Source organism: Suillus subalutaceus (genome assembly GCF_016647625.1).
Source record: "Suillus subalutaceus strain FC151 chromosome Unknown DFJ58scaffold_38, whole genome shotgun sequence".
In the NCBI taxonomy this organism is placed as follows: Eukaryota; Fungi; Basidiomycota; class Agaricomycetes; order Boletales; family Suillaceae; genus Suillus; species Suillus subalutaceus.
In genome coordinates this window covers 115,997-132,641 of record NW_024540287.1, presented here as the reverse complement: position 1 = coordinate 132,641, position 16,645 = coordinate 115,997, and the positions used below count along the sequence as shown (strand labels likewise).

The window sequence follows — 16,645 nt, the reverse complement described above, 5'->3', positions numbered from 1 at the left end:
ATGGTATCCTCTTAGACTTGCAAGCTGACCTACGCATACAGGAACGTCTTCTCCAGACCCCAGGCCACCTCAGTGACCAGTCTGAAGCTGTCGGATTTTCCGAAGGCGAGAAACCTGCAAACGTACGTGTACTCACAATGGGTTCCTTCCTAGACTCGCAAGCTGACCTACGCACACAGGAATGTCTTCTCCAAACCCCAGGTCATCTCAATGACCAGTCTGAAGCTGTTGGGTGTATGCAACATGTCGTGCTGTCTTGTGTCACTTTTCTTCGCATGTTCAAATGTTGAACAATATGTGACATGTATGGCAGAGCCCACTACCTTCTTTCGATTGTCTTGCTTCATAGATTGTTTGTACTATGTACATTGATACTACTACTGTGCTTTTGAGCATGTAAATCAAGTTACTTGCAAAACAAAGTTATACCGTGAAGTGCCATTGTCAAGTTATATGCACCAGCGAAGGTCTGTCGCAGAGCAAAAATCACGACTTCGGAAAGGGAGATGGAGGCCTGGGGATGAATGTGTGAGGCACCAGGAGACGGTGTTGCGAACATTCGAATACACACGACGTTGCCATTGAACAATACATGACTTTATTACTGATCAGAAGTGGCTCTAAGGTAGGCAAAAACACTGCGAAAGCGAACGCGAAAAGAAGATAACTGGAGCACAAGAGTACGTGACAGACATAACAGGGTGATGAAAGTACGCTGAGTAGTCTGTATAAGCAGGAGATCCCGCCGGCCCCGATGACGTTCATCCCGTCATGCTGTGTTGTTGCGTTCTGTCTCTTTCCGACAGCTCTTTCCGTCTGCTGCGTCATGCTGTGTTGTAATTGTTGCGCAATGCGCATCCATGCTCCGTCTCCTTTTTGCAGCTCTTTGCTCAGCACCATGGCGACCTCTGCTTCATTTCGCGGTGTTGTCGGCCTTCAAAACGGAAGCAGGTATCAGATTGATAAAAATAATTTCTGGCGCTATATATCACGAGTCCTTGTCTACAACATGTAGACGAAAATACTACAAAGAAACCGTAAAAGGCAGTATGATACAGCAGGAACTATCATAAATTATTAAAATCATCCTCTGCTCGAGCGACACTTTTGTCTTCACAGCGTATGTAGCACGGTCGAGTGCCCAGGCCGTGGCCTTCGTACAATGGTCTACGGACCACTGTGACACTGCCCTCCTTCCAATTGAATTTATCTTTATAGAAAGTTTCGACGACGTGCTAACAACGCTCCCATTGAACCCCGAAAACTGGAGACCGCGAAGGTGAATGACTCTGAATGACTTGGTCGGAGGCCTTTTCATTGCCGACAGCGGGTATGACACGCCGACAACGCGAACTCAGCGTGCGGAATATCTTTCTCCATGATATCAAGCAGCGTCAGAGGATCTTTCATGACGAAATCGGAATTGTTAACTAACCTGCACCTGAATTCGCAACTTAATTACATTGTAACAAACTGCCGCAACTGGCAAAAGCTTCTTTTTTTTTCAAGTTTCCGCAAATATTGCAGCCCCGTGCCACCCGGAGTCCTGCAATAGGACGAGCGCCGGGCCCAGTCGTTCTCCAAAGCTCCAACCCTAACCCCACCCTACTACCACCCAGATCCCAGCAAGCCGCGTTCTAGTGTACCGTGGAAATCCACCGAGTTATCCACCTGCGTGGATATCCACCCAGTTATTCACGTGAATATAACTAGGTGGATAACTCGAGGTCAAAATTGATAGGGTGGATTATGTGAATAACTCAAATAACAGTATACATGCGTAGGGTTACGCTAAATAGTACTAAATACTCTTAAAAAGCTTAGTTATCGAACACTGCGAATCTACAAGCCTACTTAGTTGGTAGAATGTCAAGCAATGTTTGTTTGATCGAACATCGACGTGAAAATTGAATGGAATAGTGTGAACTTCAAGTCATTCATCCCCCCAGCCAAGCTTCGTGATTCGTGATCCACAGAACTTTCATGCAGCAACACCTCAAAGATCAACTAGTTGAGCTGCGACAATGTCTCAAGGCACTGCCAACGGACATTCCTGTTCCACCGGCAACAGAATCCAAGTACAAGTTCTCCGACTTCAGCCCAGATGCTGAATGGACTATAGATAGGGTACCGCACGGGTAACACCGAGGGTCGGAAAGTTGACACCGCACCCGCACCCGCCAACACCGTACCCTTCACGGGTACGGGTACACACCGACCCGTCAATGTCGCGGTTTATGGAAAACACCGCGGTGTCTCTGAACACCGCGGGTACATTACCAAGAAGAGTGTATTAAGTATTAACAACAATGAAATAAATTAGTACTACTTTTCCTTGTCATTCTCCTCTGCTTCGACTTCATTTCGCTTCCGTTTTTGAAGCATGCAAAAATATCCAGATTCAGATCATTTACCGAACTTCTGGGTTCGTGTGTGTCCGATGGGAGTAATGGACGGGCTGTTGGCCTTGGCGTGCAAATGCTGCGTAGACAGAGCCACTATTAGCACCAGCATCCTTGCCCTTCATGGCGTTGTTGACGGCATCCTCGCCAAAGCATCCAATGGCATGGTGCTTCAGATTAGTCGTCGAGGACTTATCCTTTGTATCCTGATAGCGGCGCACACCACCTAAAGCTGTCTTACACTTACGCGCACCACACGGGAAAAAATGACACAAGCGGCCATTGTGGTGTTGGACCACAACTTCGGATGAAAAGAAACTATAGATAGGTGACCGCCAAGTCTTCTTGAGAGCCTCTGTATCATTGTATAATCAGATATTTGCAAAAATCAATGGAAAGAAACATACCAAGATCTGCAGAAGGATCGGGATCAGGCTCGAATGCACCTGCCGTTGATTTGTTATCGTCAGTGGCAAGTGAATCAGTACTTGATCGCGTAAGATCAACGGTGTCTGTGGGGCTCGATCGAGAAGACCGAGACACAAATGACTGCTTGACCTTCTTCAAGGGGCGGGCCAGAGCCTTAGCACCCTTTGCAACAGCCTTTTTGAGTGACCTGGCCTTCTCGGAGATGGACGACGAGATAGACTTAGATGATGAGTGTGACTGGGTAGACGAAGCATCAGATGCCTTCTTTGTGAGCTTAGTTTTCATGGGGAGACGACTCAGTGGACTTACTGGTCTCGAGTTTTTGCCTTGGCTTTATGGTAGTGACTCGAGCTTCTCTGCAACGAAGTGTCAGCTCAATAAATTGCTAGAATGATTCACGGGGGTACAAAAGACATGACAGAAATCAGTATAGCATTCACTTGTGATCCTCAAGCTCTCAGAGGAAGGAAAAACAGAGAATCAAACACGGTGTTCAATGGCTGTCGCGCGCCTGATTCCCGATTTGGTATATTATACCCGCCCAAACACCGTCAACCCGCGGTGAATGGCCACGGTATGCTCAAGGGTACGACTATCCTACTCCGTACCCGTACCCTCCAAACCCGTCAGCATAGAACCGCGGTGTTACCCGTACCCGTGCGTTTCCCTAACTATAGACATTGGCGAGGCTGGTGCTGTCAACCGAGAGTTAGAAGTTAGGTTTGGTAATCGCGTCAATGGCCTGAAACTTGTAGAGCGAGGTCCAGAAACAGAGGCCGTAGTGGATGCTTTGGAAACATGGATCGAAAAATGTCCAGGTGACATCATCCTCGAGAAGTGGGTGCATGACATCCTCGAAGCTGCGCAAAGTGTCATTCTTGCTGCTGGAAAAGCTGTGAATTACATTTACTTCGCACCCCAGAAAAGCTCATCACTGACGCACCATACAGTTACCGAAGTATTTGCATCAGTCAAATGACGATCCGGACATAGAGCTTGTGAGCTCCCCAATCAAAAAGCCAAGGCATCGAAGAAGAAAAAGATCAAGATTGTCGAGTCCGACGTGTCTGTCATGCACCTATACACAGATGCCGAACATAGTAAACCTGCGAAGGGAAAAGGTGGTGCGAAAGTTGATCCTCTGATGGATCTTCTCTCTGTCAACACGTACCTCAAAAGTGATCCCAAGAAGATGATTGTTCGGTGTTCTGGAGCTGAATATGGATGCGCCAATTTAACGCTACGGGATCGTGTTCGGACCGCTATGGCCAAGGAATCCCTAGGTCAGACTCAGAAGTCACTGCTGACCCCGAGGATATAGCAGAAGATGGCTCAAGTAAAGTTGATTCTTTCGATGGTGAAGATTTCGATGCTGCCAGTATCATCAATCTCAATTCCAGGAAACTAGTAGTCGACGTGCTGGCTGATAAAGATTTAGCACCTGCAGCGCCGAGAAGCACTGTCGTTCTTCCACCGGCAAGCACCATTGTGCAAGAGAGGGTCTTGACAGAGGCAGATTGGGACATGGAATAGATGTTATATGATACATATTTACTTAATACTGGTGAATGAACGCAAATTTCGCGAAACGCGCCATGGATTGAAAATTTTGCAGCGCCCGGATAGGCCCGGATCCGCCGGGCCGGTTTTGCCGGCGGTGGATATCCACCATACTCACCGGTAGATAACTGACCCCCAATTTCTCCAGGGTGGATATCCACGGTGGATAACTCTCCAGAAGGTTATCCACGGTACACTACCGCGTTCCACAGCACTGGAACCAACGTTCATCCATTTAATCCCAAGCAATTCTTACATCTGGAAATATCTATCACTCCACAGTAAGTGGCACAATTTGAACGTTTCGCTGTCACACTCATCACCATCGGACAGAATTATTACGCCAAAACATCGTTCCACAACTTCAGTACACAATTTGACCTGTGGTCCCTCAATTAGTGTCCTCGTAAGTCACGAGGGTACCGCTACTTCTATGATTTCTAATACCCACTAGTTAGTAGTGACTAGTACTTCTCGGAGTTATCACTCCATTTATCTGTATCACCATAATCATCATCTCAAGGAGTCAATGTCAGTATTGCCATATCTTCCCCCCTTCTTGTTACCTGACCTGGTCAAAGTTCTTGGATATGTCTGAAGGAACTTGGGAGAAGCTCTCCCAGGTCGCTGTGAAGGGCGCTGAACATGACTCTCGTGAACGCCGGCCCCATCCGAAATGTTTGGAAGGGACCCGGGTGATCCTTCTCGACCATATTTATCAATATTTAGCCAACAGAGAGAAGAATCGGATCATCTGGCTGGCCGCTGCATGGCACAGCCGGCGTCGGAAAGTCTGCTGTTGCGTTCACTGTAGCTGAAAAAATGAGAGGTCTGAAAATAACAGAGGAGACGAAAGTAGAAACGCGGCTCGGGGGGACATTCTTTTTCTCGCGCAAGCATACGAAACGCCGCACGACTGGTTATTTCTTTGCGACGCTTGCTTACCAGCTAGCCATCAATTTTCCCAACATCCGGAAGGATGTGAACAGAGCTATCCTCAACAATCTCGCTCTTCTAGATCCTGACAAATCACTTCGGGACCAGATGGAGGCGTTGTTCCTCCAACCTCTGCGGAAGCTTCAATCCAGACTACGCGAGTGTCCCCCTTTGACGTTCGTTGTTGACGCACTTGATGAATGCACACACGAATCCTCCAATGAATACTCATCCGAATCCAGGGATGAAGGTGAATCTGAAAGCGAACTTACCGAACTCATTTCCCTGCTCCCCCGAGTTCTTCGCGATCCTGATCTGCCTTCGATCCACATTCTAGTCACGAGTCGCTCGGAAGAGCACATTTGTGAAGCTATGCAGAACGAAGATGTGCGCCCGCTGTTGTGCGAGATACCAGTAGAGATTTTGGGGGAGGGTGTTGCTGCTACCATCTCGCTAGACGGCGTAGATGTTGACGAAGATATCTATCGTTTCTTGGAGCATTCCTTCGGTAAGTTGCGAAGTCGCTCTCCCACCTTCCCGCAGCCGACGAAGGATCAAATTGAGAAGCTGGCGATCCGAGCAGGCAGACGTTTCATCGTGGCGTCTACAATGATGAAGTTTATCGATGATCGACACAACGATCCCCGTGACCGACTTCACCTCATGCTCGAGCTCACAAGTGAACTGTTACCAGGAACGGAGGTGTACGAGTTATACGACCGCATCCTCTCCACATGTGCTGATCCGACGCGGGCATACCTGCACTTGTCCGTTGTTGCTGCCCTTACAGATCCTCTACCGATCTCACAAATCTCGGAACTTCTTGGCCCTGGTCAGGGCAGGGACGTCGAGAAAGTGCTGGTGCAGCTGCGGTCTGTCATAGATGTTCCTCCCGACAGCAATCTCCCTGTGAATATCTATCACTCGTCCGTTCGTGACTATGTTTCCCACCGCTCGAACTGCGGCCTCCGTCTTGACGAAGTACGATGTATCGCTTCACCTCAGCTCTTACTTGCGTATTCTTCTCTCCGCTTGATGATACAACATCCAGATCGCTCGGCCCTGCTGGATGCACTCTCAGCATTGAAAAGGCAGGGTCAAGCTATGGAAGCCCACGACCCCCAGAGTTTAACACAATCATTATCCTTTATCGTCCAGCCGCCGGAGCCAATGCAAGTACTTGTAAGCCTACTATGGCTTGAGGAAATCGCAGTTCAGAGTTACAATTCTGGCTAGACACTCTGGATGGGCGTGCCTGGCTGGAGACTCAAGGAGGGAGGGACTGGCTGCTCGCACAGGGGGGAAAGGACGACCCTGGGAGGGAAGTTCTGGCTGCAGACCGACGTCGGGGAAGACTGGCTGCAGACCCGGTGTGGGCAAGACTGGCTACAAACCCAGCGCGAGAGAGACTGGTTGGAGGTCATCGACGGGTGTGACTTTCCGCGCTCCCTCAACGAACACGACCGGCTACAGACCCTCGATAAGTATGACTGGCTTAAGGCTCTCGGTGGGCATAACTGGCTGCAGACTTGGAGTGGGAAAATTTGGCTACAGTCCCAGGATGGGGAGGACTGGCTGCAAACCTACAGTGGGAACGACTGGCTGCAGGCTCAGGGGGGAAGAACTGGCTGCAGACCCGGGGAGGGAAAGACTGGTTGGATACTCAAGGAGGGAACGATTGGCTGCAGACCCGGGGAGGGAATGACTGGTTGCAGACTCATGGAGGGACAAAATGGTTGCAGGCCTACAGTGGGAACTACTGGCTGCAGACTCAGGGGGGGGATAACTGGCTGCAGACCCAGGGGGGGAATGACTGGTTGCAGACTCAAGGAGGGAACGACTGGCTGCAGACTCAGGGGGGGAATGACTGGTTGCAGGCCCGGGGAGGGAATGACTGGTTGCAGACTCAAGGAGGGAACGACTGGCTGCAGACTCAGGGGGGGAAGAACTGGCTGCAGGCCCGGGGAGGGAATGACTGTTTGCAGTCTCAAGGAGGGACAGGGTGGCCGCAGACCTACACTTGGAACAACGCGCTGCAGACTCGTGAGGGGAAAGACTGGCTACCGACCCAGGAAGGGAATGATTGGTTGCAGACTCCAGGAGGGACGGAGTGGCTGCAAACCCCAGACGGGCGAGACTGGTCGCAAACGCCATATGGCCAAATGTGGCGGTTCACCACTGCCTGGGTAACAATGGAGGAATTTGCGAACACATTGGAAGCAATCAAGCAGCACACAAATGTCCCAGAATTGCTTTTACATCCAGCTTGCCAAGTCATTCAGCAGTTCAAGAGCCTGCCGAATTTCTTGACGTTTCCTGCGTTCTTAGCCTTAAGGTACCAAGATCATTCCGCCTCTGCATTGACACAAAGTCGCCTTCCACCAGACATGAAGATCATCCATGCAATGAAGACCTTCTGTGATTTCGCAAACAAAGCACGCGAACGAAGTCAATCAGCTCCCGACGTTCTCAACTACGCATGTCAAAATTGGGCTATCCATATCTCCCGTGCTCCAAAACCATGGGACAATAAACTCAGCCATATATTCAAGACTTTCTGGAATCGACATCTCCTCGACTGGTTCGAGAGGCAGTGGTGTACGAAGGGTCTGCAATCATGCTTCACCATTTTATCCGAAGGCGAGAAACTTGCAATGGTGGGTGTATTCGTAATTGTTTCTTCCTGAACTCACAAGCTGACCTACGCATATAGGAACATCTTCTCCAAGCCCCAGGGCCATCTGAGCAACCAGTTTAAAACTGTCGGTTTATCTGTAGATCTTATATCAGACATTTTGATGTTGTGGCAATTTCAAAGAACTGCATAACGGTTGTGCACGGTAGATGTTGGTGCAATGTCGGATTGGTCTGTACCCTTGTTGCTAGTCTGGGCATGGTGTAGTCCTCAGTGGATAGATAAGCCATAATATTTGCACTAGTCCAGCTCGCATTGGGTGCGGCAGTAACTAGGTCTCTCTCTCGACTTCATGCGCGAAAGGAAAAGACCCGGGGTTTCAACTCCTCGCATGGCTAGTATATGCTTGCCAGCCGTGCCAATTTTCAGCACTAATCCATTATAGATAGCAAGTAGATAACAAAATTACATCAGGAATATCAGTCGCTCAGTATCGCTTGTACCACGTTTGCAACCCTCAGCTGGCGGAGGTCGGTATATGTCTGGTGAAGCAGTCAGAATGCGGACTGTGAATTAGTGGGACAAATGGAAAAACAAACCTGGCCACATCCGACAAAAATAATTGGCTGGCCTGTCACATATGTCATCGAGAGCGCTGCACCAACCTGTGCGCGAGTATCAGATATCATTGCTGCGGCAGGTAAGTAAACCACACACCTTGTCATCCACAGTATCCCATTTGGTCACTAGCATACCGTCGATGCCGCGCCCCTTGCCCGAGCCGGATGCAGACGAAAAGTCGCGAAGGGCGCGGTCGAACTTAGTAAGCTGGTCAACGGCCTCATTGCCAACGAGCGCCTCGCCGACAAAGATTATCTTGTCTGGGTTATTCGCCGCGACAAGCTGTGGAATTTATCAACGGAGTTCTAAGAAGCTTCCACGATATGTCATACCTTGGCAAGTGCACGCATGAGGGGCTGGCAGAAAATGATCCATCAGGATCGTGACAATAATAGTGCCGGTTTGCGTACCTCGTTGTCTTGCATGCGCCCAGCTGTGTCAATTAAGACGACATCAAAGTCGTTATCTTTGGCTAGGTACGAATGCGTGAGTTGAAAATGCACTTTGAACAAAATTCTTTACCATATGCGATAGCTTCTTTGGCGATGCCCGCAGCATCCTTCCCATACCCTTTCTCATACAGTTCAACACGGCCTTTGCTATTCGTTGCGCCGTTGACGCCAAGCATGGAAAGATTGCGCACATGTACGCGAAGCTGTTCGACCGCACCGCTCCTACATGGGATGTTCAGAATAAGTGCAATTTGAGTAATACTAACGAGGCTCTCTTACCGGAAAGTGTCACAGGCTGCAATGAGCACTCGCAAGCCGTTCTGGATGAGCCAGAAACATACTTTTGACAAGTTTGTGCTCTTTCCTACACCATTCACGCCCACAAAGGTGATGCTATAGGGCATCCTTTGTTGAGCGGAAGGCAGGGGGGAAGAAAGTTTAGTCCTGATTGACAATAATAGGTCTGTTGACGTCTTGGGCGTCAGAATACGCGTGAGCGAAGATGACAGTGCCGTCCTAACGGCGTTACTGGTGGCTGAAATTGCGTCAGAGCACAACAGATAAAGATGCAAGACACGGCATACTTTGGAAACCTCCAACTTTCTTCCCCACAAGACTCTCTCCGACGCCTTCGCAGACCTTGTCCGCAATTTCCATGGCCACATTTTTCTTCATAAGGTGTTGTTTCATCCCCTCCAGAACAGGCTTCAGATCCTGTTCGGTTAAGATTTTGGAGCCTGTCAAACGGGAGAACAAAGAACTCAGGGCGCCCAATGAGCCCGATGGCTGCTTTGTACCCTCATTCTTCAAAGCACGAGTGATAGCGTCATTCGCCTCGTCGTCCTTCCCACCAAAGTCCCAATCTTTGACTTCATATAAGCCATCCCTTGTCCTAGTTCCGAGAGAAGCTTTGTCTACGAGGGCTTGCAGGTCATGCGATAAATAACCATTTATGCCGGAGTCAGGCTTGTCGGTGCTAAAGTCCAAAGAAGCCATTTCTGTTTCTGACGGGGCCGATTCACCCCATTTCCGCTGCGCCTTGCCTTTCGCCCTTTTGCTCGTCGACTCGGAACTGTATGATGTAAAACATTGGTTTGAATTAGAATGATTTGCGCACTCACTCTGAAGCTGGCATGCTGTCCCGGCCACTTCCCGAGTCCACCTTCGTCACACCTCGCCCTCCCCTTCGGCCACCCCGGCCACGTAGTCTGTTCTTGAGTGCTTGTACGTTCCGAGCTATCTGTTGCTCATCCTGCACCGCAATCGACGATTCGGAGGGAACTGAAGGTCACTTGAGAACATATGCGTGACGTATTGAATACAAAAAAACTCACCCGTACTGAGGTCATCAGAAGGAGGACTGGAGTCGGGCAGAGCTGGAGCCACTTGTCTATAGCGAGACTTCCGCTCCTGCAGGCTTGGAGTGAGCAAGCACGGCATATGTGCGAGAACAAGGACGCACCTGGGCAGCTTTATCTTCGAATCCCTTCAAGAGCTTGTCGAAGACACCATCCCAGCCTTCAAATGCTTTTGCAAAGTTCCACGCTTTGGCAGAGTCGCGCGCAGCAGCTGACACGAGTTTCCCGCTTTTTATTGCATGCAGCGAAGCGACGAAAGTAGCCAGGAATGGCTCGAATAGCTTTATAAACAGTGCTTTGAGCGCAGCTAGCAGGTCATCCACGTAAGTTAGTTGAAGAATGCGGTGATATGCAACCTGCATTTCTGAATGTCAGTCGAGAGTTACTCCAGCAGCATGGACAGCGGACGTACCACAAAAATTAGCTCTAGATCATTAAAGAATGTCCACTTCACTGCGTATCCGTCCTTCTCGTATTTTTCCTCGGCTGTCCGCCCTTCGATCAGGGCTTCACGTATGAGAGAATTCACGGGAGACGAAGGAGAAGAAGCCAAGTGAGATGCCTCTGGGGTGAAGGAGCGTGACCATAATACAATACCTCCTGTAGCTGATAGTGAGATTTAGCTGCTTCAAAACAATTATTAGACCGACCTTTGTGCGAGATTGAGCAGTGGTCCAGCATGGTCGAGTGTATTGCACGTCACTCTTACCGGACACCGCATCATAACTTCAATTGATTACATAAGCTAGGTTTGGCCTTGGCATTGCGGACTTGACAAGTTGACACACTTGTGACACACTGTGTCAACCTTACGTCGATGAAGTTTTGAAGCACCAGCTCGCTGTTCAGAACGTTCAAATAGCAGCCAAGTGGCCACGACAACAGCCTGGAATTGTCCTGATGCGGCTAACCCAGACGGCGGGTAAGATGCAACTTGAAGTTGGCCTGTACTACTTACCCTGCCTTTCCATGATACGAAATTCACATCGTGGTCAGTATTTTTGTCACTGACGTTCTCAAGGATCGCAGTATCTGCAGACAACGGGGACATTGGGGGCTTCAGAGGCTATCCGGTGCGCGCATTTACTCTGTTCATAAGCTTCATTTCTTGACCCAGCCTGATTGCTAAACGCCCCGCGTCACGCCCAGGCCAGTGTACATCTCATCCTACGCACTGCTAGTTTCCAAGGTCAATGCTTATTATACGACAACTCTATGTAAACGCTAACCAAACACTGGCACAGTTCACTCACCCACGAGCTTGTTTTGCATGCGCTGATTCCAACATCCAGGACTTTATATCACCAAGTTCGGGCATAAATAACAGCATAAGGGTGCAGTACGTTGATAGGGATGCTACTTCTGCAGGTACCGTCGCCATGGCACGGCGGCCCAAGGCGCTGATGTCATGCATCACATGTCACCCGCTTCCAGTTGGCTTCCACTGTGCGACGCGCTGCCATGCTGGAACATGGAAGTGACAGCCATGGGCTTTTCTTTGCATAATTGAACAAGCTATAACCCATTTTAGTAACCGTGATTACTGCGAGTTGCTGAAGCAGCTCCTTTTGTTGCTGATCGAATCTTGAGGGGGAAGATGGAATGTTCGAAGTCGCCTCCTGATTTTATCAACATCGCTATCGTATGGTCATAGGTAGTGGAAATCATAATGCATCTACCACTGCTTACTATGACCATACGATAGATGAGGGGGCATATAATAGAAAACAAGCGGAATGGAAACAGTTAGCCTTATGAACATCGCTATTGTATGGCCATAAGGTGCTAATACTAGACGCTGCTTTACTAAGACTATACGATGGGAGATGAAGGGGCAAATATACTTCGAGCATTTAGCTTCCTGCATATATCCTGGAGGCGATGATGATGTGGTCAATGTCGTTATTCGGTGAACAAAGAAGCTTCCGCAAAACTTAGCAGCGGATCTGAAAGGAAATCGAATCTACTGTCTCACAGCCCAGTGCGAAAGTTGCCTGCACAGCTCTCACGGTGCAGGTTTGTGTTACCAAAGATCCAGAGTGTGTGAACATGAGGAACCCCGATGGCAGTATGTCAGGCTTTGGCTCCACAGAGGCGTCAGACGCTAGAAACAAAAGAACAACAGACATGAGCTCGCTGCGCATGATCTCCAGAGTCCAACAGATCGTTTACTAGTACATAAATCCTCGCGGATGAATACCATGTACCAATATCAGACACCCGACTCGAACACAAAAGTTCAGTAAACATACATGAATAATAATAATAAAAATTAAAGCTTCCTGCCACTCCCAACGTCCACACTACGTCGTAGAGGTCTCAACGGAGGTAAAGGTTGTGTATCCGCACCGTTCCGCACAGAAATCGGCCGTGTGCGCGTCATCGGGGCAACGGAGAGCTTCCACAGATCAGCATACGCGTCCTGTAAAGTATCTACTGCGCGAGAAGGCTGCATAGGATATGTATTTTGCATCATGGGTGCGTAGCTGGTTTCGATAAGAAGTGGAGATGTGGATCTTAAATAGTCTTTCCGAATGTCGAATTTGCCTGTGTCGCGGGACCAGAACTCTTGTGAGCTGCCAATACTTGATACCCTGCGCGCTGTATTGCCCATTGTCACGGATTCATTCGAACCCTGGTAGCCAGGGCGCCGAAGAGGCTGCAGCGGCTTTTCTAAACTGTGACGCTCAGATTGCTCCTCTGACCCTCCTATCCCATCTGGGAGCTTCATATCCGACATGGCAGGACTCGTGTAATACGAATCTTGTCGTAGTGGTAGGGGAACATGATAATGCGTGGGTGAGGGGACGATTTCTACGCCGGAATCTAGGCGGAGGACAGGTAGCTCTCCGCGTTTGATGGTTTCTGCGAATTGGGAGGAGGGCGCGACGTGTTTTTTGAGTCGGGCGCGACGGCAGAGGATGAGGCCGAGTATGAGCAATATTAGGAAGACGACTCCACCGATGACGCCGCCTGCTACGGCGCCAACGTTGATAGTTGAGGCGGAGGAAGTTGTTAAGGTGTTGCTCGTATTTCCCGATGGTGTTGATGCAGCCGCAGCTGCTGAAGATGATGATGCGGTTGACTCAACGGAAGATTGGGGTAGTGTCGGTGTAGTAGTAGATGATATGGTCAATGGAGTTGTGCTGGTGTCGGTGCCGGTGCCGGTGCTTGCAGAAGACGAGGAGGAGGAGGAGGAGGAGAAGGAGAAGGAGGAGGGTGGATAAGGAGTGCCGGAGGAAGAGGGTAGATAAGAGGGGTCGGTGGTACTGGTGGTGACGGAGGTGTAAAGGGAAGTAGTACTAGAAGAGGTTCCTGCAGTAGAAGAACCCGGATGATATTCTCCGTTTGACATATTTACTGCAGAGTCGATGTCGAGAGGTTGATAGCGCGCGAGTTGTTATGCACGAATACACTACTATGACCCAACCCATACATATCAAACACCCATTCAAAGACACCAAGCGAATACTCACAATCGACAAAGATCAGCACAAGTACCGCCCTGCATCCAAAGCAGATACTCAGAATCCCTAGGCTAGTGGGAGGAAGAAAACGAGTAGTACCAGGGCAATCAAAAGAGAAAAAGACAAAAAAAGCGCTGAAGGGTGGAGTAAAAACACCCCACTTGACATGTGAGTGTAGACACATCACATCAGACGTTTATCCAAGGCTGTACATGATGTTCAGATGCGAGGTAGCCGGCATGCACGTACGCGTGATCAACGCCTCTGTTACAAACCATCCAGTACCCAAGGCTAAGAATAAGCAAGGCCAATTGTTGGAGCTCCGTGAACGGCATCAGGCCATCAGTTTTGCGGTGAACTGACATGACTGCGCTTTCCATCGCTTTCCGTACTAGTCGTATTAGTAGTGCGCCTATCCGAGTCGGTATCCGGGCTTTCTCATCTACCGTCAAAGCGTCCAAGATGAAAGTCGTACCTGTTCTTGTTAGCGCAGATAATTATGCGTATCTCCTCATCGACGAGCCGACCGGGAAGGCGGCAGTAGTGGATGTATTAGACGTAGAAAAGGTACAGGCTGTAGCGGACAAGGAGGGCGTGAGCATCGTCGCTGGCATCACCACACATCACCATCAAGATCACAGCGGTGGAAACAAGGCATGTCTGTTCCCGACATCATTGATTCAAGTTGTACTGGCCACTAACGTTTTGTTGCATTAGACACTGGTGCGCAACGTGCCCCGTTGATCTATACGATTGATATTGTAAAGTTCACCCTCATTCCATTCAAGGTTTCTACGTATCCTAGTATCCCTGTTTATGGAGGCTTTGATGTGCCTGCTAAAACTGATCTTGTTGAGGATGGTGGCGAGTTTACTGTTGGTGATAATATACACGTTCGGTGGGTCCATTGAACTTCCCCTGTTACATATTCAAACGTCGAGCGGGATCGTAACAGGTGCTTGGCGACTCCTTGCCATACCAAGGATTCTATTTGCTTTCATGTAACGGACACATCCAACAAGTCTCAGTCTGGTGGTGTGTTCACTGGGGACACCCTCTTCTTAGGTATGTGTGCGCTAGTCCTGTAACTCCTCGCATTCTTGACACTGCCCCAGGCGGGTGTGGCCGTTTCTTCGAAGGCACGGCAGAACAGATGCACACCTCCCTTTCCAAACTAGCGACGCTCCCGGACAACACGGTCGTATACAACGGTCACGAATATACAGCTGGCAACGTTGCATTCGCCAAGACTATCGAGCCCGACAACCCAGCTATCGGCCGGCTTTTCAAGCTTGCACAGGAAAACAAGGTTACCACTGGTTTGTCGACTATTGGTGATGAAAAGGAGTGGAATGTGTTTATGCGTTTGGATAAAGATGCGATAAAGTATGCGGTGTTTGTTGGTCATAGCCATGATGCTGATTTTGCTATAGGCGGGTTACTGGTGCAGAGGAACCCGGTGCTGTTATGAACAAGTTGCGTGAGCTGAAGAACAACTTTAGGGGGTGAGGAGGTACGTTTCTGCGATTTCAGTTGACTGAGAAATGGGGTTAGAGCAAGGCTTTAGTGCGGGTAGTAAGAACAGCAACTAGTGTTCATTAATTATCTGGCTAAGGGAACGAATTCTACAAATGTATTGATTAAGATCATATAGCATTGCAAAGCAGCAGCACATCAGGCCTCAGGCACTATCCATCATGATCTTGTAAACATACATGTCATCAAATTAATTCATTCCGACGAGTTTGAGCACAGCTGATCGGGCGTATGGGATGTACGATAGGTTGTACCAGGTGTAGGCAAGGTATTCGACAATGACGAAAACTGATGAGATCAAAACATCAGGGGTCGGCAAGTTCCAGAGTTCTAGGGCTTACCGATGCATAGTATCTGGAAGATAAGGGTTAGCGTAGTCTAGGCACAGGAAAGGGAACGCTAACCTCGCTCTTGAGTACGAAGGCGCCGACAAAGACGAGACCTACTGAGCCGAGAAATACGACTGTGGCAATGATTCGTACGGGTTTGAACATCTATGGTGGAGGTGTTTGAGTTGTGCTACTTGGAGGATATGAAACGTACGAGCTTGATTTGCGAAGCAAACTACGGGACGTTAGTCTCAATGGTGGCAATAAGGAGGACGTAACTCACTCCAATGACGAAACCGGTACCAACGAGGGATACCAAGATACCAATAGTGTACAAAACTTTGGAAAGAGGTAGTCATAGTGATACTTGGAGGAAGAACAAGTGAGACGGACCTGCAAAACTACCGAGCTGACCCAAGAAAAGCAATATGCTGCCTAGTAAACTGAGGGCGAACCCCATGATGAGACTGTGGAAGGTTCAGCTACGAATGATGAATGGAGAGTTTGACCACGTACCATCCAACAAAGCCGTATAATCTCTGCGTACGAGTAAGGCCGAGGAACTTGAAGGCAGAGTCCCCCTCGAAAAACTGGGTCTCGGGGATCATGCCACCCGCGGATTCAAGGTTGAACCATCCTTTAGAGGGCATTTTGGACTAGGGAGAGGATTGAATCGTGTAAATATTGTGGTGAGCTAGAGCCTAGATGAGAGGCGACGGGCAAAGTCCAGCGCAGTTTTCCCACGGTTATTGAAGAAGAGCATTTGATGTTTTGGTTGAACATGAACTCGATTTCAAGGAGGCCATTACTATAATGTCGCCGTTTCCACATCGCAGGGGCAGCAATAATTAAAGACGTGACTGTATATTCAATGTTGAAAGCTATTCTTATTGGTGTAGACTATGGTCGACGAACGAAAC

The 16,645-nt window shown here is 49.1% G+C and overlaps 5 protein-coding genes across 5 annotated transcripts; 2 read left to right on the top strand and 3 right to left on the bottom strand.

The window, feature by feature from the left end:
- Nucleotides 1–3,245: 3,245 nt before the first annotated feature.
- DFJ58DRAFT_744888 (uncharacterized protein) lies at nucleotides 3,246–4,364 on the top strand (the record flags this gene model as incomplete). The annotated part of the gene is made up of 5 exons (XM_041387353.1): nucleotides 3,246–3,456; nucleotides 3,509–3,726; nucleotides 3,782–3,789; nucleotides 3,825–4,114; nucleotides 4,153–4,364. 5 exons carry the CDS (start codon nucleotides 3,246–3,248, stop codon nucleotides 4,362–4,364), a joined length of 939 nt encoding a protein of 312 aa, XP_041245110.1.
- Nucleotides 4,365–8,325: 3,961 nt separating this feature from the next.
- Nucleotides 8,326–11,104, bottom strand: DFJ58DRAFT_306601 (SRP54-type protein). Its single transcript, XM_041379751.1, has 13 exons — nucleotides 11,044–11,104; nucleotides 10,806–10,993; nucleotides 10,498–10,749; nucleotides 10,370–10,445; nucleotides 10,157–10,316; nucleotides 9,620–10,107; nucleotides 9,315–9,570; nucleotides 9,106–9,257; nucleotides 8,994–9,055; nucleotides 8,916–8,939; nucleotides 8,680–8,865; nucleotides 8,562–8,627; nucleotides 8,326–8,504 (listed from the first exon to the last, which is right to left on the bottom strand). The coding sequence occupies exons 1-13, from the start codon at nucleotides 11,072–11,074 to the stop codon at nucleotides 8,442–8,444; spliced, it is 2,004 nt and encodes a 667-aa protein (XP_041245109.1). The 5' UTR covers nucleotides 11,075–11,104; the 3' UTR covers nucleotides 8,326–8,441.
- Nucleotides 11,105–12,616: 1,512 nt separating this feature from the next.
- DFJ58DRAFT_306448 (uncharacterized protein) lies at nucleotides 12,617–14,014 on the bottom strand. Its single transcript, XM_041379750.1, has 2 exons — nucleotides 13,870–14,014; nucleotides 12,617–13,811 (listed from the first exon to the last, which is right to left on the bottom strand). Exon 2 carries the CDS (start codon nucleotides 13,746–13,748, stop codon nucleotides 12,666–12,668), a length of 1,083 nt encoding a protein of 360 aa, XP_041245108.1. The 5' UTR covers nucleotides 13,749–13,811; nucleotides 13,870–14,014; the 3' UTR covers nucleotides 12,617–12,665.
- A 209-nt stretch (nucleotides 14,015–14,223) lies between these two features.
- Nucleotides 14,224–15,750, top strand: DFJ58DRAFT_876599 (beta-lactamase-like protein; the record flags this gene model as incomplete). Its single annotated transcript, XM_041394454.1, has 5 exons — nucleotides 14,224–14,518; nucleotides 14,578–14,758; nucleotides 14,816–14,925; nucleotides 14,976–15,246; nucleotides 15,294–15,750. The coding sequence occupies 5 exons, from the start codon at nucleotides 14,224–14,226 to the stop codon at nucleotides 15,367–15,369; spliced, it is 933 nt and encodes a 310-aa protein (XP_041245107.1). The 3' UTR covers nucleotides 15,370–15,750.
- Nucleotides 15,459–16,506, bottom strand: DFJ58DRAFT_306445 (SFT2-domain-containing protein). The gene is made up of 7 exons (XM_041379749.1): nucleotides 16,242–16,506; nucleotides 16,119–16,192; nucleotides 16,009–16,064; nucleotides 15,940–15,960; nucleotides 15,801–15,890; nucleotides 15,738–15,750; nucleotides 15,459–15,684 (listed from the first exon to the last, which is right to left on the bottom strand). The coding sequence occupies exons 1-7, from the start codon at nucleotides 16,373–16,375 to the stop codon at nucleotides 15,587–15,589; spliced, it is 486 nt and encodes a 161-aa protein (XP_041245106.1). The 5' UTR covers nucleotides 16,376–16,506; the 3' UTR covers nucleotides 15,459–15,586.
- Between the last annotated feature and the right edge of the window lie 139 nt (nucleotides 16,507–16,645).